Source organism: Larimichthys crocea, chromosome XI (assembly GCF_000972845.2).
Source record: "Larimichthys crocea isolate SSNF chromosome XI, L_crocea_2.0, whole genome shotgun sequence".
Lineage (NCBI taxonomy): Eukaryota > Metazoa > Chordata > Actinopteri > Sciaenidae > Larimichthys > Larimichthys crocea.
Window position 1 is genome coordinate 11,903,765 of NC_040021.1, and position 24,310 is coordinate 11,928,074.

The 24,310-nt window shown below is 41.2% G+C and overlaps 1 protein-coding gene and 1 long non-coding RNA gene across 3 annotated transcripts in view; one reads left to right on the forward strand and one right to left on the reverse strand.

Moving 5' to 3' along the window:
• xkr6b (XK, Kell blood group complex subunit-related family, member 6b) overlaps nucleotides 1–22,573 on the forward strand; it is a 48,515-nt gene extending 25,942 nt beyond the window's left edge. Inside the window, exons 2-4 of one of the 2 annotated variants that reach the window (XM_019260707.2) lie at nucleotides 4,312–4,377; nucleotides 20,623–20,819; nucleotides 21,580–22,573. In XM_019260707.2, coding sequence (XP_019116252.1) covers nucleotides 4,312–4,377; nucleotides 20,623–20,819; nucleotides 21,580–22,550 — 1,234 coding nt within the window. In that variant the 3' untranslated portion in view covers nucleotides 22,551–22,573. The remainder of the gene's footprint in view (nucleotides 1–4,311; nucleotides 4,378–20,622; nucleotides 20,820–21,579) is intronic. The other variant, XM_010735269.3, reaches the window with a different exon arrangement.
• On the reverse strand, nucleotides 10,553–13,573 carry LOC113746821 (uncharacterized). Its single transcript, XR_003463140.1, has 3 exons — nucleotides 13,155–13,573; nucleotides 12,207–12,321; nucleotides 10,553–10,840 (listed from the first exon to the last, which is right to left on the reverse strand). It is a non-coding gene; the product is annotated as an uncharacterized LOC113746821 (long non-coding RNA).
• Nucleotides 22,574–24,310: the final 1,737 nt, after the last annotated feature.

A 24,310-nucleotide genomic window follows, 5' to 3' on the forward strand; every position in this document is an offset into this window, starting at 1 on the left:
GTATTTCTTTTCTTTTAAACCTGGTTCTGTTTACAGCTGTACGCTTGTCGGTGTATGCTTTATAGTGCTGCTTATATGCTGTCCTGCTTTAGGAACGCAACCCGACCGTAACATATTGAGCCTTTCTGAGGACATTTCTCTCTCCTGTGTGCTGCCTTTGATGGAAGTGTGTCACAGACTTGAGATGCAGCTGTTTGATGTGGTCTAATGTGAATTGGGGAGGTGACCTGGGTGCAAACACAGATATGCATGCGTGCGCGCACACACACACACACACACACACACTAGCTAATTATCCATTCCCAGATGTTTCATTTTGGAATGCATAGCAACGCCGGCACAGAGGGAATCCATATGACGAGGCACCAACAGCAAAAAAAGGCTACAAGAATTATCCTGTTTATTAACTGGGCCCCTCTCAGCTCCCTGATCTCCTCTCTGTTCATGTTTGCCGTGTCATCATTTGATTTAACACAATGTGGGAACATGCAACATATCCCAGACTAGCCATCAAATTCACAGCATTTAAAAAACAAACATTTTTATTAAACTCTTCTGTTTTTTTAACATATCATTTGGATAATTATTCTCACAGAATAACCATGTGCTTAAACTACAATAATGAATTGTACGAACAGTAGGAATGTGTATTATTTAATATACACAAATATTTGCACCTTTTCTCATGAAATGATTGTGACAGTGTGGTTTATTCTTGATCAATAAAGTGTATCTTCTTAAAACTTTATTGACCAGTCTCTTCCAAACATATCACAGTAAAAATGAAACCACAATTAATCTGATGTGTATGAATAGGAATAAAAAGAGGAATGTGTCTGAAAAAAAAACAAATAACAAATTATTTAATGGGCAACAGTTTGATTGGTTATATACAGTAATATATGAATTCTATTTTATAATATGCATTCTTGAAAGGCCAGAACATTAAACCTGTAGATGTAAATATGTGCAATTATTAATTAAAAGTATTCATTCATTCATTCATTCATTCACGAGGATGGTTCTGCCACACATTGCGGGTGTATTTGGATATCAAAGTTACCCGAAGTTGGACCATTTAAATGGGTTTATTGATTTATTGAAAAGGCACTGCTCTGCTCTTTGACCCCTAAACCTGCCCACCACCTCCCACCCTCTCCTATCAGTACAACATTAGAGGAAAATAAAATCTTAAAACTTGACTTTGCTGATGCACTCACGCCAGCGCCTCCTGCGTCATTCATGTGCTCAGCTTGGCCACCAGGCTGTAATCATACATGAATGATACTAGTCACTCTCTAGTAAGTGACTGATAAATGAGCCATTTGTTGTGAGGCATGAATGACACAGCTGATGACTAAACTAATGCAATGGTCCATGTGTGACCAAGCCTTTATTCTTCTCCGGTATTGGTTGTTGGGTCTCATCAAAGTAAAAAAGACATTTGAAATGTTGTTTCATCTGTCCCCCTCGCCCACCACAAAGCAAGGCAAGTGTAGGAGTCTTGTGTAATATCAGCCATATTGACTCCTGACTTCAAAAACTGTCTTTTCGTGCGCTGACTCCAAAGTATGCGTTCTACTTTGTTAATCACTGAATTGTCTTTTGATCATTTTTGCAAAACAAAAACCTTGTGAATAAATTAGAGAGCATAACTCCTTCAGAACGTCTGACATACAAACAGTTGTCATACATAACAGATGGCTGTGTTGCGATAGTGAATGATGACACACAACTGAGTGTAGATCACACTTGTATGTATTAAAAAATAAAAATTAAAAAAACAGTGTGTGGATGTTGATTTACTCTGTGTCCTGTGGTTGTACAATGTATTTTCCTCTTGGAAGGAAGAAAATCTTGTGATACAGTCATGTTAAAAACTTGGCAAAGTGGAGTCCAGGAGCAAAGCGACCCTCCTTGGCAAACACAGGTACCAACACACTGTAGCTCTTTTGGTTCAGCCGTCCACTTTAGATATAGATCGACATTGTGTTGTCAGAGACAAGCACCTTAGCCCACAGTGAGGGAGACAAAGACGTCAACATGTCCTCTCTATCTCTTTCTGTTTCTGTTTCTCCATCTCTGTCACTGTCTGTCTCTCTGTCTCTTTCAGGTTTCATGTGCTTCCATGGTGCTGATATTGACAGCTTGTTTTTCCCCACAAAGTGCTGAGTTTTCGTGAGACTGTCGCTTCCCATTTGCTATTTAATATTTCAGCGTGAGGTGTTTCTGGGTGGTGTTGCAGGGATTGGGGCTTTGGTGACTTGCATGAAAAACAATTTGTGTGCTGTGTAGGGGCTGATGTGGAAAAAGTTAAAATGAAAAATAAGTTTTTGATTAGAACTGGAACACAAATTAATTTTTATGAGGAAATGATATCTATTTAAACGACTGTGGGAAATGTAATTTATGTAGCAGTTCTAGGGTTGACAGCTGATTGACCTGACCCCTTAAAGTTACTGTTGCTGTGCCTGTCAATCCCATATGACACTCGGGAATTTGTAGGAGGTTTGGAAACATTGGAAACATTGAAGACAATGTGCTGGATCTGATGAACAACCCTAATGCTAACCCATAACCATAACTTACAATACAAGATGAGGCTAAAGTTCAATGTCTCAGTCAAAAAGTTAGTCAGATGATGATCTATGTACAAGATGTAAATATAGAATCAACATTGTTTTATTGTACTGCAGTGTAGAACTAGTCCTTGCATTCACTTCTTAAGTTATAGGTGTTTGTAGGACTGTGTTTACAGACATCATGCTATCTCGGGTTATGTTGGCCGGTACAAACGTCACCATATTTAGAAATAGCAGAACAGAGATACTGACATCAGCCTAAACCAGTGGTTCTCAAACTTTTTCTGGACCCATTTCAGAAGCTGAAAAAAAGTTGGCGCAACCAATAAAAGGATCCAAGTTGAGAGAAATAAAGGTCAGAACAACATAAATCATATTCATTCAGTTTCCTCTGGTCATCTACAGATGAGAACCACTGCCTTAAACTCTGAGAGCATCCAGAACCAGCTTCCACACAGTGGATCCTTGAGAACTGTTTTCTTTTTTTAATTAACCACAACCCTACAAATTGATGCAGATAGTTAATGGTGTGTTTCCAGGCCTTGGAAGTAATGCTCGATTTCCACTGGGTACTAAGCTATTTATCCAAACATGCTACAAGAATTTCAGCTTGGAGCAGACACACTGTGTAATCCGTTCCTTTCTTCAGAAAAAATAAAAGAAAACACACTTCGAACTCTTTAAATGCTGAGTGTTGCTCTTCGGCTTTGGCATGTTCAAAAATCCTGCCATGAGGGGTTTAGCTTGATCAAATCATTGCTTTTTGGGTGAAAAGGTGTCATAAAAGACTTCTCATCAGATCCACCTTGATCGTTTTCATCTGTCAATCAATTCTACCAAATAATATACAGCTCTCACAAAGTCTTTGTATAGCAAGACAAGAGAAACTCTCTTGTTTTGCTGTTTCTAACAGGAGCCTGTGTGATTTAGATTCCCCTCCTTGATGTTAAAGCATGAGTAGGGTTTTGCCTGCCCTCCCTGAGAGAGTGCTGGAGTAATAGCAGCTGCTCAGTCCTGATTAGAGCCACCGTCCTTACAGAGCTAGGCCCACACATCTCTGTCCTACTTTCTCTTACTCTCCTCCTCCTCCTCCTCTTCCTCCTCCTCCTGATCTTCCACTCTCCCTAACTCCCCACCCGCTCCTAAAGTCATGCTCCAAGCTGCTGCTTGAGAATCACAAAATCACGCCGCACAAGACTTTCTTGTTGATCCTTGTTCGTTGTCCACCCACCCATAACTTCCTATCCTATGAGAAAATATAAAGCAATTTTGAGCTGCCTGAAGAATCCACATATGTATATATTATGCATCTGCATATGCATATACACAGGCCCACGTAACGTTATTTATCTTAAGAGATTTGTTTTCTGAAATCATACACCTACACACACACCCACAGACATGTACATAAACACATAACAGTTATGAGTCACAGAAAATGCCAGAACCCTGGCATGGTATCTCTGAAGGATCCCTATTCTGCAATAACCAATCTATATTAAAGCTCAGCTGCCTGTTGTACCTTTTATAGCTTGCTTTTTGTGTGTTTACTATAATGTGCTGTGACTGTGTGACCTTCAACATGTCACTGAGGCAGTTGCTGTATTTAAAAAAAAACAAAAAAAAAAACTTATTTGAGCCTCTCACACTTCATCTCTTCATGTGGATTCAGGATTTCTACACCCACCATTGTTTGGGTATGTCTCAGGCTTTGTGTGTGCTTTGTAAGGTCGAGAGAGGGCTGCACTGAGTTTGGGAGGAGAAGAAACGTCTTCAGTATCTCAACCGAAGTGATGTGAGTTAAAGTTTCAGATCATCCTTTACAGGCACATATTTCTGTGTGTGCTGTTTTCTTGCCAAAATGATGACCAGACAGGCTGAAGCAGCTCCTCTGACTCAAATTACCCCAGGGTCAGGGCGAGTTGAGCTACGTGTGGGATGGGATGCTTTTTATGAAAAATTTAAAACCATATATCTTCCATTTTGGAAAGTCTACTGTAACTGTAGTAGGGTGCAATATTGGCACACAAACCTCAGTAATTTGGTTCAGTTAATTACAGCTGTTACCCTGACAGCACAAGAAAGTGAAAGTGTTTAGCTGATGGCTGGTCGTTATGTGTAATTAACGCTTTATTACATTGGATTTGAAAATGAAAGAAAAAAAAAGTGCAATATGTTCCATGCCAAATGACTCATTTCACACTTGGAAAACATTTTAATAAACTCAGTCAGGGAGTTCCAAAACAACATTTGTTTGGCTGGTTGGTCTTGTCGACACATTTAAAGTGATGTTGCATAACAAGGTAACATTTTAGGACTTTGCAGAAAATGAAAGGAAGAGGAAAGCCTGATGTAGAAAAAAAAGAAAGGAGGATGTGAAGACGATAAAAGCGAGCAAGCAGAAGGAGGAGTGAGAGTAGCTTCCTGTCCTTTTTCCCCTGGGCTGAGTAGGAGATTGTTCAGCCTAAGGTTGGACATGCTCAGGGGTTTTGTGAATGAAATGGACGCCTTGGCACCGTGCCCGTACATTACACAGCTAGGTTTTCTCCTGTCTTCCTTCCCATCCCTCCTCCGCTGCCCTCTCTCCCTCCTATTCATCAGGAGACTTCCCAGACTGCAACATGTTGGAGTCCAGTTACCATCACTTAGCAACTCCCAGGAGTCATCAGCTCTCTCTGATGCTCACTCTCTGTCTCTCTCTCGCTGTGTCTTTGTCTCAGTTCAGTTCATATAAGCTTTAAATTATTGTTAGAATACAGTGTTGTTGAAACAATATACTCTGTGTTCTGTTTAGTAATATGTATTTATGTATTGCAGCTAAAAGATTACTGATAAATCTGAAAAGGCAGAGAAAAAACTAAGCAAAGGCAGTTAAGCTAAAAGTTGGAAATATATGATACTGTATATTGTTTATTTTATAATTTAGGATGTTTAGTAAAGTAACATTAGTTACTTTATAATGCATTATGTGAGGTCATGCTGATATTTTGAATATTTACTAACTATAGAAAAATCTGTTTTATTTTCTGCATCGGAAAACAAAAAAAGAAATATACCGTATATATATTGATATTTTAAATAATGCTTTCATGATATGTGTGTATTTGGGGCTATAAAAATAAAAAGAAATCAATTCCTTCTTAGATGTATCTGTTCCACTCTGACCATTACTTACAGGCAAACACACTCACACACAACCTCATTTAAACTCTCATCCAAACAACCACAGACCCTCTCTTCTTTCCTCCTAACCTCCCTCTCCGTCCATCCGCTGAACTTAAAGTGCTCTGTAGCGGTAATGGCCAACCTGTGTTTCACCATGTCACATGACATGTGGAACAAGCCTTGATGGAGAGAAACACGGCTCCATTCAAGTTCACCAGTGTACTCGTTCTTCCAGGTGGAAGGTACGCATGATTGTAGTGAGTGAAGCTGTGTCGACTGCTTTTCTATTTAAAGCCTTTCACTTAACCGGACTGCAGTTAAAATACAAGATGAACCAAGAAGGTGGTGAGGGGAGATCTTTGGATCTCTGTTATCCGAGCTTATAGACATTTAAGGGGATAGACATCAGTTTGACACTAACAGAAATAACTGTCAAAGATAATCACAGCCCTAACCTTAGAACTTAACGAGCATAAATATGACTTATGAAGCTATAGGTAGGAAACAGTTTGCTTAGTTTAGCATAACAGCTGGAAGCAGGGAGCCTGAAGGTGAAATTTAGCACCTAACAGGTGCTAACAGGTTGAACGCATTCATTTCAGCATAAAAGCCAAACTGTAAAAACATCATGTTGTGTTATTACATGGATGGCCATAGCTTCTTCACAGAGAGATATGAGAGTGGTATCAATCTTCTCATCTAACTGTCAGACAGAAAATGAATGCATGTATTTTCCAAAAAGAGTTCAGACAGTTCATTTAATATGCAGAGATGTTGTGAGGGTTGATGGACTGCGGTGAATGCGCAGTCTAGCAAGTATATGTCAGACCTTGGCTTTTTGTTCGCTCATTGAAAATATCAGTAGATTCATAGGCTATGTGTAAAAGCAGGTGAATCACCAGTGAAGCACCTATATAAGCAATCTCAGAACCCAGCGGCTATGAGGATTTAGTCTCAGGTGCAACAACCGATGTTTCAGGGCTTCCCATCTATCCAGATAACATATCCGGGCCATGAATCCCTCTTCCGTGCACCAGAAGTTGTTTACAGTCCGATTAGCAACTTGAGATGCGAGAATGGAGATGGAGGTGAGAGCCAACATCTACAACTTTCTGTCTTCCCGAGATGCATTTTTTTTAAAGAAGCGAATGAAAAGTTAATCACGCGATAGCCGATGGGTTCAGTAATTTCACCTCAAAAAACCAAAGCCTGCAAAAAAAATGGTCAACATTGCTCAGACTACAATTGGACTACAGACGGAAACCAGGATGCTTCTGATACCAACAAATCTTGTTCCTAATAGATTCTGCATGCATAGGTGGGACATACTACTTCAGTAATGTAGACAAAAATAAACTCTGCTGTTAGATCGTATCATAAATATAAAGTAGTACAAGTCAGATCTACTTTATAAATGTCTTAGGGTGCTTTCACACCAAGATAGTGATGGGGACTTAGTTTGATTGGGTGGGGAATGCCGAAAGATTTTGGCAATTTTGGGTTCACTGTATAGTTCATTTGAATTTGAATTGAAAGTACCAGGGTTCACCTCCAAGTGTACCCAAACCCACGTTTTCAGGCGGACCAGAGTTCGCTTGTTCACCTGTTGAGCTTTCACACCTGCCCAAACGAAGCGCACTATCTGAGGAAATAAACTGTGGTCTGTTTAAAGCGGACCAAACAGCACTGGTGTGACAGCACCCTTAGATTCAGTGTTCAGGCTAAAGTGGCTCTAGGTTTCAGTCTCTGTTCAATCTCCATGTGTTTTTCCTTGATAATTGTCAAACTGTCAGTGTGTAGAAATGCTTCAAATTCAGCCACAGCTCTTACTCCAGCATGTTTTATACTATAAATGTACAAGATTTGTACCTGTCAGACAGTGCATTTCTGACATCACACCACTACCTGTCATGGTGTCAGTATACTACACTTTTTTCACTGTGTTTTTCCTCCTTCAAAACAAAGTATGTATTTTATCGCGCAGTCTTTTCCTCTTTCCCTTTCACCCTTAGACACAGACATGGAGATACAGCTCCTATCATACACACACTCCTTTTGTTGGTATGCGTATTAGTGCATGAGGGGTGTTTGCCTGTGTTCAAACAGCCAATCATTTACTCCTTGCGCTGAAGTCCCCTCAGAGGGGGGGCAAGAAGCCTAGATCCGGTGTCCAGAGGGAGACTTTGCCCTGTCAGCATCTGATCTTCCCTGCATAGATTCATGGAAGAAAGGGAAGGGTTCCCAGGATACCTCAATCGATCTGGCCCCATCCCCCACATATCTCTTCCATCTAACCCTCCCCCAGCCCAGAAAGGTAGAGCTAGAGTCTATACACGTGTGTTGTGTCTGCTACCCTGTGCGTGCGCGCTTGTATGTTTGTGTGTGCGTGCTTCTAAGAGCTGGAAAAAAGCTGACACCATGGATCCAGGCAGCCGTCTCAAAGGATTTATATCACATTGTGTTAGCCAGTGTTTGGGTGATGGGAGGAAGCTGTTTATGGGGCTGAAAATGCTGGAGAGATATATATTTTTTCCAATACAGCTTTGTGTGTGTTCTTCAAGGAAACTATGATGACTCTTAATTTTTCCCCTCATTGTCAGTAACTATATATCTCTCAGTCTGCTGTGCAGCCCTACTGCACTCGTTGCTGTCTGTGACCTTAAAGTACCCCGCACAGCTAAAGTATCTCTGGATTAGTTGTTATGGTGGCCACTTAGTGTGCTTTCTCTCTCTCTCTCTCACTCTCTCTCTCCTTTTCTCTGTGCCTGCCAGGCTGATATTTTGATCTGTCACAACAGGTTTTGCTCAGCGGGCCTGTCAGTGACAAGCAGTTGGGGGGTTCACACATATGCTTTGTGTCATTGGATCCCCTCAGGTTAGCATAGGGGCTTAGGGCTTTCCCATAGTGATGCCGTTTGATGGTGTGAAGCCCGTGTAGAAAAAATGTGATTGTGTTTTTGTGTGTGTGTCAGGTGTTTACTTGAACAGACGAGATGTACCGTATGTGTTCGAGTGTTTTTAGCGTAGGTGTTCTGTGTGTAATGCATCAGTGATGTGTTGGTCTCAGCTGAAGCCTTTGGTTGCATCTGTGCACACGTTTTGTACGTGTGTGTGTCGGAAAATAGAGAATGTGCACATGTTGTCTAAGAGTAAGCCTGATTAAATTGTTCCTGTAGTCTGTGCGTTTTTCTAAATGTGTGTGTCTCTATAAGCTTCAGTAGCAACAGTAGTGTCACTTATGATGGATGAGGTGACATATACTGCATGTCAATAATGAGCCAGCTCGCTTTCTTCTCACACATCCACACCTTCCTCTCGGAAAAAAAAAAGGCTTCTATCTTTCAAATTAGCATGTTGTGTGACTAATCTTCCTCTCCAGTCGGCACGCCTGCGAAAATAGGGCAGTTTGGAGACTGCCGTGTGTGGGAGCTTTCGGCATTTTCCCGGGGGTATCTTCCCTAAAGAGGAAGATTAATATATCAATGGATGACTTGATCATAGTCAAACATATGCATATGTGTGTGTGTGTGTGTGTGCACTTGTGAGTGAGAGCATGTGCGCAGTTCTACGGAGCCGCCTCCTTTATTTGCATGTCTGGAGCGAACATCTATCATCATCATCAAGGCCCTGCAAAACAGTGAAGCAGGCAGGCGCCGCCGACGCTCTTGGGAGAGAGACTGAGCACACTTTCAAACCTTTGCGGCGGTGATATCAAACGTTTCCTAAATGCCTTCATCTCGGGGCAAAGGCACACTCGTGCACATGCACGGATGCAAGCAGACAGATTCAGTTATATATCATTTTTCTTTGCTCTTGCTGACTGTAGTTGTATTTTCCCATCATTCACCTTATCACACACAAACCTTGTCATAAAGATGGGAATATGAAATATAAGAACAGTAGAAGACACCATATCCTTCCCATTAAAAAAAGAAAAAGAAAAAAAAAAAGCTCTTTCCCTTCATATACAGCATATTTTTTTGAAAAGCTGACGGCCAGAGTGGCTCAATCCATTTTTTTGGAGCCAGTGGGGATTTACTGGGCAGTACTAAAGAGAAGAGAGGGGAAAGCTGAAATGGTACAGCCTGATAGATAGAGGAGCAAGAGACAGTGAGTGTGAGCGGAATAGTAAAAAGAGCCCCCGAGACGGGAAGGGGGGAGGCGGGGGTGCACGGTGGGAGGAAGGGAGTGAGAGTGAAGGAGGGAGGAGTATGGTGGAGTGGAGGCACAGAGCCAGAAAATTGCATTGCGTGCTCAGTGATTAGTTTACCTCCTGGGTCTCATTCTCCCTCACTCCCCTCCTCTCACTCTCCTCTCACTCCCCAGGTTCCTTTATACCTTCAGTAGCTTTTCCTCGTGTCTTTGTCTTGCCACTTTCACTGCCTCTCGCCTCCTTCCACTTCCTCTGTCACTACATCACACTGTCACTTCTCTCTATTCTCTCCTCCTTTCGCCCCGCTCTCCTCCGCTTTCTTGGCGGTTATCTCCACTGCCTCTCCTCTCTATCTCTGTCTCAACACCCCCTCTCCTCCTCCTCCTCCTCCTCCTCCCTCTCCCCTTCTCCCTCCCCCCCTTTTTTTCCCCCTCCTTGTGTGCTGACTTGGCTCTCGCCTCCATTCTCGTGTTATCTTCGGGGCTTGAAAAATGCATCATGCCACCTAACCTGCAAGCAAGCCCATCAAACATTGAAAACAAAAAAAAAAAAGAAAAAAAAAGGTGATTATCTATTTTTGGTTGCATGATAGTAAAAAAAAATCCAAACAAACAAAAAAACTCAAAAAGGAGATTTGCACATTGAACTTTCAATCAGTCGGTAAGTCAGGGAAGCATTTTAACACCATAAGCCAACCCTGCTAATTATAGTCTTAAGAACAATAAACATAAGCTTCAAGTGTTTCGCACAGCACAGCAGAAGTGCTGACACTGAATGGAAGCCAGCCTCCATACGGCCCTTTTTGGTTTGGTGCTCTTTGAAAAGCAACTGGGTCACAAGCCTTTTCTTCTTAATCCGTACATCTGACCCTTCCTCTACTTGAAGAGCAGCCACAAAAACAGTACAAGAGGGGTGTGGTAGACGGAGGGTGATGGACAGACTGCAGGAAAAGGAGAGCGAAAGAGGATTTCACTTCAGGCTGGTAAGGTATTTACATACTGTCAATTTTTTTCTCAGTGGCAGAGGAAGTCATATAAATTTTCAGGTGCGTGTGCCTCGGGTAAAAATTCTACAGAACATTTGATATAAAAAGCTGTGAAAGCAGCTGTAATATGCGGTATGTGTTTGAGAAGGTAATTCAGAAATATCACTGCCACTGCCACTTTTAACTTTTAAAGAAATAAACAACAAATCAAAAAGCTATTGCCAGCCATGTCCTCGATAAAATCAAACAGAATGAATATGGAGAGCGGAGCCTATTCCAGCATGTAGAGGATACTGCACAGCTTAAAGTGTTCATTTTATATCAAGTAACACTACCAGTTTGTAAGCACAGAAACAATTAGTCAATTAATCTGCAGCTATTTTGGTAATTAGTTGTTTAATTATTAAATCACCTTCACGCAAAATGCTAAAAATGATGTGATGATAAACTCACTGTCAGACAAAACAAGACATTTGAAGACATTGCCCTGGGCTTTAGGGAACTGTGATGAATATTCCTTTGCCATTTTCTGACACTTTATAGACCGAAAGATCAATTAATCAAAAGAATATTCAGCAGATTAATAAGTAATGAAAATAACATTAATCTGCAGTTCGAGGCTAGGGTTTTTATTCTCTCGTTGAAAATGATAGATTCGGGGAAAAACAAAACCAGGTGTGTAACAGAGGCATCTGGTCAATAGGTGAGAGCACAGTAGTTTCTACATCATTATTACAGGAGGCACAAACAAATACTGCTGTTGAATTATGAATTCATAAAAGGAAAAAAACAAAAACAACAATGCTATAAACATTTACTTTTGGGAAATGTTACAAGCCAGATTCAGGCTAAGGTGACTGCAGGTTTGGTGTTTAGACTGTCAGACTGGTCCGAGACGCTTTATGTAGTTTTAATTTCAACTGTTGAATCAAATCAATCATTTAATTAAGCCTGCCCCTTTGATTATACCCATCTGGATATTGGATAGTGCAGCTCCATTGCTGTTGATAGCTGTTAATGCCCAGCTGAAGTGATCAATAGCATTCCGTATCTAAAAAGCAAGGCAACATCCCTTCTCTTTAGCACTGATACCGAATCTGCACCTCCTTATCCGTATCATGCTCAAGTCCATTATTGGAGAATGACCCCAAATTATCTTAGATCAGCCTGAATCTCTGGCTGTCATCCATCCGAAGGCAGAGAGGCCTTGATCATGATTTGTGATGTCTGCTCCTCTTTATCTTATCCTTTCTATTCCTTTCTTCTCTCCCTCCCTCATGCACTATCATCTTATATAATTTCCTTGCATCTCCTTTCTTACCTTCTTCTCTTTGCTTTGCACTCATCTCAGTGACGGGCACCATGTCACGTGATCACAGTGTAATGAGTTAGGGTACCTGAGGACCGTTGCTAATGGTGACAAATGACTGGCTGTGCTGAAAGTAAAAGAGGAAGAGTACAGCAGAGGAGGGGACAGTGTCTATATAAGCAGGGGGTTAGTGTTTGTGCTCTGTGCACGGATAGGAAGGGAGGCGAGAGACATGAAATTAAATACCTTCAACATCTGAATCATACAGTAAAAGAATGGTTTGACATTTGAGAAATTAGAAACATGAAGAGATCTACACCCAGGGGGGGCTGTTCATTTAGTTTAGCATGAGGACTGTAGTCTGTAGTCTTTTTTTTTTACCTGGAAGTAGCCAGCAGAAACTTCAGGAAGTCACTGCTTGCTTCCAATTTTAATGCTAAGCTTAACTGTCTCCTGTCTGTAGTTTCATGTTTAATAGACATATCAAGAGATATAGTAACTAGGAGTTGTATTACAGTCGTAGTATAAGCAGAATTTGTAAATTAGTCTGCCTATGTCAATTTATAAACGGCAATGGGTAGCCAGCTATCTATTTTACACTGGTTCTACAGTAATAAATTGACATAATTTATTTAATTTACAAATTCTGCTTGTACTACTACTGTAATACAACTCCTAGTTACTATATCTCTTGATAAGGACAGTTTCTGGTGCTCAAACTGGTAGCAAAGGTGGCTTGCAGCCAATTGCCATACATTAGCTGACACTTTAATGAGCAGCTAAAGGCAATTCAGCCATCATTAATATTTATTTTGTATTTTTTGCACCTGTGCTTTTCTTACTGTGAATGTTTTCTGTGCAAAAGGTTCACTATTTCTTTAAGATTTTCTCCAAACAGAAAATATAAACCTTCCAAATGACCACATGAAATCGTGTATATGTACGATGTGTTATAATTACAGTGATAATGTTTAGTCAAGACGTCAGAGGTGGTTAACCAGCACGCACTCCAAGAACCGACAGGGTGGAGCAGAGTTGACACAGCGTCTCTCATCTCGGCTTGCCGCTCCCCATCGCTTTCAGCTTGCATCATGTCAGCCTGGTCTCTATTCAACAATCCAGCAGCTCTCTGTGTAGGAATCGCCCAAAGGCACTGGTCACAGATCGTTGTGTGTTTGTATGTGAGTGTATCTGACTCGCCTGTGGGACTCAGATCTCAACTCAGCCTGTCTTTCATCCAGGGCTATTCACCGCCATAAAGAGGATAAAGACATATCTAATGTAGGATCAGTGGAACACTGTTAAAGGGGAAGCCCTTTGAACCACATTGAGCCACCAAGTGTTTCTGGATAGTGCGAAAATCTCTAGTCTTGACGTACACTAACTTTTTTTATTATTTTTTTTAAACACCTATGTTATATTATTGTTCTTCTTCCTCTCCCATAGAAGCTAAAATGCTGAGTTGGAGGGATGTTTGCTATAACAGTTTCCTTTGGCACTGCACAAATTGGCGAATGATGAATAACACAACACTGACATCACTGTTAAGCTCCCGCCGGAGCTGTGATACTTTCATTCACTGTAAAGGACGAAAGGATGGCAGATTTATGCGAGACGGCCTTCTGAAGTGTCCTTGAGCAAGAGACTGAATCCCTGACGCTTTTTCTATAGCTGAACCGCTACTGTTGACCTCACCGTGCTTGAGTGAAAAGATGACTTCATCTTTAGAAAAATAAGTATTTCTAGAAATACTATTAGCCAGTCATACATCTCTGTTTCCACACTGCTGCCACTCCAGTGAGGTAACACTAGGACATCCCTTATATGCACTTCATGAAGGCTGCAAAGAAGCACAGAAGATGACATTATTGTGTGTGTTTTCTGAAATGAACACTTGTAATTTAGGCTAAAAGAAGGAGACCTTAAACTTTAAGTAGCTTTTTGCAACTTGATCAAAAGGTCTGGGTACCCTTGACAAAGCTTGTGACGACACAATTATCTGGGATGATGGGGGGCACACTTTCAGGCAGTCTCTCTTCAAAGTCATGAATGGTGTTGTACTTGGTTTAAAGAGTGACTGGAACAGCTGTGTGAAGAATGAAAAAATAAAAGAGCTTAAAAGATTTGAAATCCCACGAATTTACCTGACCAATTGCTGCATGAAGTGGGCATGCTTGACGGATTGTCAATTTAGTTTGTCAAAGTTGATTTAAAAAAAACCAAAAAAAAACCCTGCCAGATTAGACATTAGAAAACTTTTATAGCATACTGACTCCTTCAGGCAGACAATGGGCTGTGCAGACTTAGTGGGAGGAATTGAGAAATAACCAGATCTAATCCAGGAATTTTTTCAGAATTTAAACGTAAAAGGTTATACAGGAATGATAAATACAAAATTTTATATTAATTCTGATATATATATATATATATATAAGATATATATATATATTATGATTTATATGTATATATAGTACTACATTCAGTGCTTGAATTTGGAATTACCTGTACACAAAGTACAATTTGTTACCATGTCTCGTGGTTAATTGTGCCCATAATGTTAAATATAACGTTATATACAAAGAGTGAGCACAACAGACTGAAACAGTCTTGTTTATTCGGTGTTGAGTAATGGGAAATGTTAATCCAGGTGCTGCACAGTGGCTGCCCACTGCTCCTAACACGAATTTCCCTACATACAGCCTCTATGCTTGACTCAAACTGTTAACTCATAGTCCTGCACAGTTAACTTTCCCATTACTCACCACTGCGATAAACAAGGCTGGTCTGTTGTGCTGACTCTCTGTATATACACTTATCTCTGGCACATCAATTCATTGAAACATGGGAACGAATGGTATCGCATGCTCATGTAATAACATTTCATATGCTCAATGACGTGGACACGATATGTTTTTTTTTGTAGTTGCAGATTATTTTTTTGTTTCTCAACTGATGAGTAAATGACTAATCGTTGCAGGTATATTGAGTTTGAAGCAATATTCGATTGGTTTGTCAAAAGACAGTTGCATCTTACAACTGCTTGCAACTATTTTAAAGATTTTAGTCTTTAGAGACAATACCCAAACAGTACAGAGGAATGGCAATATGCAGTACCTGGTGTAACTGCCCCACACACTCTCCACCACTTTCCTCAGAGAAAAAGAAAATCAGCATTAAAAAAGAAGCTGAGGTGTTTGGGAGAGTTGTGAAGAGAGAGAAAGACACAGAGAAGTATAGACTAGTAAAAGAAGGAGAATTTAAATCTCCCTGATAAAGGAGGTTTAAACCTCATTGAGAGTCGATGTGCAGCCCCTCGGAGTGACTCAGGGTGTGACTCATTGCGGCTGGCATTGCCTCCACCTTACACACACACACACACACACACTTTCATAAACCCTCAGGCCTTGCGTATGTTATGTGTCCTCCATGCTTAGTGTTCTGCTGGATTCCACCTGTTAACAGGCGATGCATAAGCTGTGCTTCATGCTGCTGCAGTAGTACTTGTGATCTTCTTATGAATCAGCTTATGACAACATATGAATGCAGTCTGAGCGGCTGAGCCTTCCCACGAGCATGACTTCGAAGACAGATGCTGTTAAACTTGGCAAGGTGTGTGTGTGCGTGTGTGATCCTTCTAACCACCCACTCGAGGGATTAGTGTAAGGGTGGTTGGATGACTCATCGGTCAATGACTTTGGAGGAGAAGAAGGGGGAACAACACGGCCAAGTTGTCCACATGGTGTGTGTGTGTGTGTGTGTTTGTCATTCCACCTGTCCCTCACTGCAGCTCACACTCACATCTCAAAATGTCTACTTATGCAAACCTTGTAATTAAAGTTTCATAGCTGCTATCTCTCGGCTTTAAAGCAGACGTCTTCTTTTAGTCAATTTCAAACGCAGGCATTTCTGAAGATGCTGTGTTTGTGATTGTGCATGTGTGTAGTGTGTGCGTGTATGTGGGTTAATGGTTCCCAGTGTCTTGACAGCAATGGCAGACGGCTGAGCTTGGAACACGACCCCGGCACAGCGTCGAGCTGTTAGGCCATGCGTTCGCTGTTTAACGAGCCATGAGCGATTGCTATGATCTTGCCACAAATAATTCATGAGGAGCCCTGTAGAGGAGCTATGGAGCTAAAAGGGAAGAGAAGGACATCAAGGAGTGGACCAGAACCTAAGTGCAGTGACGGACAGAGAGAGCGATCCATTTGATAAATGTGTCTGGAATAGAAAGGAAATCCCCTATTACCTACAGCGCTGACAAGCGTGCTCGTGCACGCATGTGTGTATTTGTGTGCGCTTATTTTTAGAGAGCCATTTGTGTTACTACATCTGAAAAAGGCACAGTGGGAGTGTTAACAGTGTGCATCACAATCGCGGGATGTGTGTGAGATTCTTGTGAAGGCATGCGCTATGTGTGTGTTTGTGTGTGTGTATTGGATAAGTGATGGAGTGAGTTCAGATTTTTTTGACAGCTGTGAAACCCAAAGCGTTTAACTGTACAAGTTTTTTTTGTTTTTTTTTGCTGAAACCAGGGGAATATAAACTAACAAAGTGTATTATCATAGAGCAAAGGGGTGGATGTGAATGTGTACAGTGAGAGGTCTCATTTAGCATTTTGTGCTTGAATATCAGAGGTGAAGCTTGAATTATTTGCACATGCAGGAGGCTGTCAGTGAAAAATGAATGACTGTCGATTGCTAAACAAAATAGTGTGAGTACCACTGCTGATACTAAGCCAGTGGTGAGGCAAATACCTTGTTATACTGTCCATTTTGACTACTGTAGTTCTTTTGCTATTTTGTTCTAGGAATGGCATTGTCTGTCTTTCTGTTTGTTGGTCCATAACAGTTTCAACCACTACTGGGCAGCTCACCATGATTACATTTTGGATTTCATGACTTTTCCTCTAGCCCCACCATGAGGTTAATATGTTTTAATAATTTGGTTTTCCAGTTTTGGAAATTCAGAGTCATTTTCTGGTAATTTATCTAGAAAGAACAATGTAATTTTGATCCTAATATACTGTATAGTGGAAACGGGGGGGCTAAGTTAAAGTAAGTAAACTTAAATTCCAACACATTTCACTTTTTCTCATTGTCTGTTGTCTTGTTGACTAAAAAACTCGTCTAATTTTCCCCATAATTTGTGACAGATTAGTATACAGAAATTACAATCCCATCAGACTCAACTGTACTTTGTGTTTAGTGCTAAACCATAAATATAAGCATGGCAATATGCTAAAATAAGATGGTGTGCATGGTGAACATTGCATCTGCTCAAGGAAGTATATTTGCACATGCAAAGAGGAAGAGAAGAAAACCTTTGCAGTTTATCTTGACACATCGAAACTTGGTTTAGGTTCAGAAAACATTCAAATAAACTACATTAATCCAGGAAGTTATCTCACGGGGTGAGGTGTGTAGTCCATCTACTTAACATCAAGATGTTAGCTTTCACATTGCAAGCAATGTAGAATGCTTCTATTAGCACTTACCTCAAAGCACAGCTGTATCGACGCCCCTCAGAGCTGCTAGGATGGCTGTAGAGTCGTTTTTTTTTTTTTCCAAAGCGAGCTGCAGCTGTGGAGGCCTTGAAGATTACTGTTTCTGACGGAAGCACTACAGACCAGTGAGACGTATCAGTGGAACACACAGACTAATGGAAATTGGGGGATGGAGACAAAGGGCCTGTGTAGGTCTCTGTGGCATGTCATTAGTGAGGGAGAGGGGTGGACTTGTTCCATCTGACATTTACCAGTCCGACTGAAAATGTCACGGAATGCCAGCCTTTACCTCTGGATATAATGGCGCCTCTTGCAGCCCAGAGCTATTGATCCCAAAAAAATAAAAAATAAAATAAACTTTTGTCCATTTTCAACCCCTCTCTTGTTCCCCCCCTGTCCACTGTCCTGGGAAAGACCACCATGTGGACCTTGTGCTTCTGAATTCCCTTGCCCAACTATTTTTGACTACTCCATGCATTATCAGCCTTGACTCACCGGGTAAATGATGCCATGATATGCTAAGGACAGGGTAGATCCTCCTGGGGGAATATTCTGTGTATCTTTTATTACAATAAAGAATGGAAATAATAACTGCATTAACACCTACACTCTTCATATGAGCTGTCTTCCTGTCTCTGTGAGCTACTGTACTGTAACACGGCTGCTAAAATCTACCTAATGCAGCAATAGATGCTGCGCACAGACATTTTTGTTCCATTGTTTAATTCCTTCATTTTCTTTTCCAGCTTTTGGGAAACTCTGGATGTCTTTTTTTTCGAGTCAGCTAATTGACTGTCTGACTGGACCATGTAGAGGTTTGCCAACTTTGTCAGAAAAAGAAAAGGAAAGCAGAGGGAGCTTTGTTTTTGGACAGAATAAAAAAAAGAGACCAGTCCAATTTAGTTTCCTAGTTTGTGCTTAGATGTGACTTGTTTCCTAATGAATGTCACATTCAAAGATATTTTTGGGGGGGATCTCTCATGAGAGTATGCTTAATTTCTTGGCCTTCAAATCATTACAACAAAAAACAACTGAGATCAGAGCAAATGTATTAAATCTCGTAATTTTCTCATCTATGTCCAGATCATTATTTTGTGAGTAAACAAAAACATTTCCCCTCCAGGCTTTCCACGTGTACCGGATGCATTTCATATTCTATTATCAAATTTAAGGAGGTCTAGTGGGTTGTTTAAAGTTGTATTTGTATGTATGCAGAATATGAACTGGTTAATGCTTACGTCTTAGCCAAAACAATGACAGAAAGCAATCAGGCTGTACTAGACGATGCATTCTTTACAGCGCACTGTTCTCAACCTCATTTCAGATTAAACAGTAATCTCTTCCGCAGTGGCTAATGCACAAGCTAATTATGTTGAAAATCACTCATAAGCATTTTCTGCTTTTGTTTGTTATGCTGCAGTGAATTTGTGTCTCACTTTCAGGAACTGAATTTAGATCCATGGCCTCTCAATTTGTTTTGGGGAGTGCTACTGTCTAGTCTATTTCTGTCCTTGCTACACTATTGTCCTCGGTTGACTGCCTTCACATCAAGTGCTGGATTTATTTGGCCACTCTGCCAGCTCAGGCAGATAGGCCCTGCAGCTACCACCCAGTATGCAATGGCTGGAGTCACTCTTAAGATAACTATAAACCACTATAACTGTCATACTGGTTTCAGTGATTGTTTTCTCCACAGCCAGATTTGAAATAACATGTTTGAAGGGCTGAAGTTTTTTACAGGTTGGAGAGGATAAAAGCCAACCAGATTGCTGTTTTCCTTCTTTTTGTTGCCTTGATTTTCTTTTGTTGGATAGATTGATGTTTTTTTTTATATTTTCAGCCTTGTGTTGTGATGTTCCTGTCCAAAGCTTCGATCCACTAAACGCTTCCCCTCATCGCTGTTTACTCATCTTCTTCTGCGCACATTAATTGGCGGTTTCAACTGCAAGCGGCCCATTTCAAAATCCATACCCAAAGAAGATTATGATCTTAATTAGCTATATCACAGCCCTGAGCGTATTACATTTTTGCTCAGCAGCACACAATGACTCCTGGTGTTTTGTCTTTTCAAAAAAAAAAAAAAGCAATGCTACAGCTTTGATTGCAACTGGAGCTTGATTCAATTAGCTGCCACTTCTCAGCTGCATTACCTACCATGTCTCTGGCTTCACCAGAGTCACTTCACCATTATGAAACCCCATCAGTCATGAAAATAGCCAGTCCAGCAGCTAACAATGTGGGTCATGTGGTGCACAAGAGAATGATTATTGCTGTGTTTACTATGTGCTGCCTGTAACATATTCAGCAACCACATCTTCAGAGACCAAAGAGAGGATTGTAAAATGTTTTTAATCAGGCCCTACAAGTGATGTCTTTCCCATTGCTGCTTTAAACACAGCAGTCACACTATAGAATGAAGTTGCTAAGATATGTAAGTAGTGCCCAAGGAAGCAATTGTTTTTATTATGAGAGACTTGAGTGTCCTCTAGTTGGATGTAGAATTGAAGTGAGGCAGAGGAAGAGGTGGGGTTTATTAAATCTTTCATACTGACATTGGTGTTCTACGTTTTTCTGTATCATCACAACATGCTCTTGCTTCAAGAACATGTTGTTTGTGTTCACAAAAGTTAATGTGGCAATCAAAATCCACATCCTTTAAGCATTTATTCCATTAAAGTCAACATCATTCATCTGTAAACTCAGAACCCAATGATAAACTCCTCATAAATGCAGATGGATCTAGTTGACTCTGTATTCAAAAGTGTAGCTAAGTATGCCCTCTAGTGTTGTCAAAACTCAACCGTGTGCAGGAGTGCTGAAGAGTGAATTTATGCATTTCTCTGGGTGACACAGTGAAATATGTATTATTAGACACATACCAGAAAGCTGGAATTGTCTCACCGTCCATCCTTTCTCTCTTTGCAGGTACATCCGCACCATGTACCTCGGTATACAAAGTCACCGGCAGAAGGAGAACCAGCGGCGTTTTTACTGGGCTATGATGTACGAGTATGCCGATGTCAACATGCTGCGACTGCTGGAGACCTTCTTAGAAAGTGCCCCTCAGCTGGTGCTGCAGCTCTGCATCATGATCCAGAGCAACAAGGCTGAGTGGCTGCAGTGTAAGGGGCTCCCTAAGGCTCTATATGTGCAACACTAAGAGTCCAATTTTGTTTGTGTGTAGTTCAAGACATTCCTCATCTCTTTTTTTTTTGCGTGTCTTTCTATTTTACACCTGACTAATCCGTTTTCTGTGAAGTTCACATATCACTGTTTACAGTGCGCAATATTCTTCAGCATTGTATCCAATTTCCAACATTCATCACTCTTGTTATTGAAAGCTCTTTTACAATTCAAGTTTCCTCGTGCAGTACAGCTCCCCAAGGAGGGCAATTCAATCATAACAAGTGATACCCGTCCCTGTCTGGGTGTCTATAGCAATGCCATCAATACATTTGCTGAGAAGCACCATGCTGCTGCTCTGCAGATAATCCTCTATCATTTTTCATGCAGCAGGTTACTGCTCTGACATATCTGCTGTCTCTACTATTATACAAGACTTAAGAAAATTGGTGCACTAAATGGAGACTGTGTTGAGTGAATGACCTATGATGATCTTGGTAATAATATGCCTTTCAAAGAATGTGATAAATTGCTTTGGCTGAATGTATAACAGGTACTGTATACAGTGAGTGGACTGATCGCCAAGTCGAGATAAAACCATAATTCTTTGTGTTATGCTCTAGTCTTAAAAATGATACTGGGTTTTTCTTTTCAGTTTCTGATGATTTTAGAACAGCATCAGTCAGTATCTCTTATTCTTGCCATTCTTAGTCTTTCTCTGCATCTTCTCTTTCTCTCTCTGTCTATCTATATTCACAGGTTTTTCTGCCATGTCCTCCCTCCTGTCCCTGGCCTGGGTGCTAGCCTCTTATCACAAACTCCTGCGCGATTCACGTGATGACAAGAAGAGCATGAGCTATCGAGGTGCTCTGCTGCATCTGTTCTGGCGCCTTTTTACCATCTCCTCACGGGTGCTCTCCCTCGCCCTATTTGCCTCAGTTTTCCACATCTACTTTGGCATTTTTGTGGTGCTCCATTGGTGTGCCATGGCTTTCTGGGTCATCCATGGTGGCACCGACTTCTGCATGTCCAAATGGGAGGAGGTACTGTTCAACATGGTGGTGGGAGTGGTCTATGTCTTCTGTTGGTTCAATGTACGTGAGGGCCGGACACGGTACAGAATGGTGGCCTATTATACAGTAGTACTGTTAGAGAACGCCATCCTCAGCTCCCTTTGGTATGCGTACCGCGACCCAGCCACCACTGACGCCTATGCCTCTTTTGCCCTTTGTGGCGTCTTCCTGTGCTTTGCCTCAGGTGTGGCCTGTATGGTTCTCTATTATGGGGTTCTACACCCCATGGGCCCCCGGCTGAGGGTGCTGGCCAGCTCTTGCTGTGCTGAGCTGCTGTGGGGCCTTCCATTACCCCCTGAGGCTGAGCCCATGGCTCCCACTCCGGGCCCACGTGGCTCTCAGGCCACACCCACACGGGGTCTGGCAGGGGAGTATGTGGAGTCAGATGAAACAGCCACGGACACCTGCCTTCCGGTTTTCCAGGTGAGGTCCACAGAACCTGTGGATTCAGCTGGCAGGCCCATTCGGCCTGAGGGTCCTCTCATCAAGATAGACATGCCCAGAAAACGCTACCCAGCCTGGGATGCACACTTTGTGGATCGGCGCCTGCGCAGGACCATAAATGTGCTGCAGTACGTTAGCCCTAACGCAGTGGGCATCAGGTACAGGGACGGTCCGCTTCTTTATGAACTCCTGCAGTATGAATCCTCCCTCTGAAGGCATCTTCTCCCACAGCTCTGTCACCTCCTCTCACACACAACAATGCACACACGATTCCTTTTCTTTCATTCTGCTCTTCCTCCTCTCCAGATATTATCTCTTTCCATTTGACACTTGGCTCTCTCCTTCTCTTTCTCTCTGACCATTCAGTTTTTCTGCAGGAGATGTGTGTTTTGTCAACTGAAAATCTGTCAAGACAGTCAGAGCACACAGTCATTGTTTATTTTTGGAAAAAAAACATACAGTATAGAGAGAAAATTATGAACCTACAGTATCTTATGTGATATATACAGAAGTCTCATATAAATCCCTCTACATTGATAGAGGAGGGTTCTGTATGAGTGTGTAGATAACATATGAATGTTTCATTATGAAATGTGTTTAATGCATTATACTTGGTGATTGAACCTGTGAATAGCATATTGTATGTCCCTGTGATATGGGACTGGCGCAAAGCCTGATGGGAATGATGGAGGAGAGTCTCAGAGGAGGCAGGTCTTTGCACATCCCAACATTTACTGCCATTCTTTGTGTAAATTATTGAAATATATCATAATGTTTACTAAGTCCTTAACCCGTGAATTAAAAAGCACTGAAATTTCTATCCTGATACTGTTACAGAAAGGACACAATCAAAGAAATGTCTGAGGGAATTCAAAATGTATTTTCCCTCTCTTAGCTTACATGACTCAAGTAAATCCTGGCCTGTACTATTTCTGTTCAAAATCCTTAATCGTAATCACATCATGTATGGAAAAGAAAAAAAGCACACTGACCTTCAATCAGTTCCACCCACATATTACATTTTTACAGTGCAGACTGCCCTCCAGTGGAGGCGGGCTGTGACAGCATGCCTTACTTGGTTATTTCTGCCCGTTGTGACAGCACAAAAATATTAATGTAATCACCTGAGGTGAAAAAAACACAATGAAAGGAACGTAGAATGTAGTTGAAATGAGCACAATGTTTTTCCTCAATTGGTGGGTAGAAAAATCACATAAAAAAAAAAACATTCCAAAGACTTTTTTTAAAAGATTGTAGGTGTTTAATAAAAGGGTAGAAGGGTACAAAAGTGTGTTAATGCACACTTTTTTTGTTTGAAGTGCAAAGACAGCCTTCAAGGAATCCTCCACCATTCCCTTCTGAATCCTAGAAAGTACTCCTTAATCTGACCTCCCTCTTTTGTTTTCTTATCGGTTGATTAATATATGCTTACTGGGTGCAAAAAGACTTGTAATAAGTTCTTGAGAAAAAAAAAAAAAAGATGACAAATCTGAGAAGATATTTCTATGCTATTATACTTCAGTGCGTATTTGTGTCCACATTTATAGTCATTGACATAACTATATTTTGCCAGAACACACACTTTTTTACATAACAAAAAAAAAATGTTGTGCAGTGCAGTGTTGAAAAAGATATACTCCTCAACATCAGTGTGCCCTCAAAGAGGTTGTGCTCTTATAAGGGGTGAACGGGACAAATGTTCTGGTACCCGCTAGCGCACTTGAAACAAAGCCAAATCGCATCTTATAGTACTGTCTTTTCAATTTATCCCCCCCTTGAACCAGTAGAATGAGTCCTTGCGAAATGCATGGCATCTATAGGCCTGCTGTGCAGCAATTATACACTGATATACATCTCCCAGCTTAACCTGTGGGAGCTCTCCACTACAGATAGATCACAGGATAAACACTCATCACAAAAATAACAGAAAAAACATGCCTTCTAAGTCAAAGGAGCTTGACAAAAATTTCCAG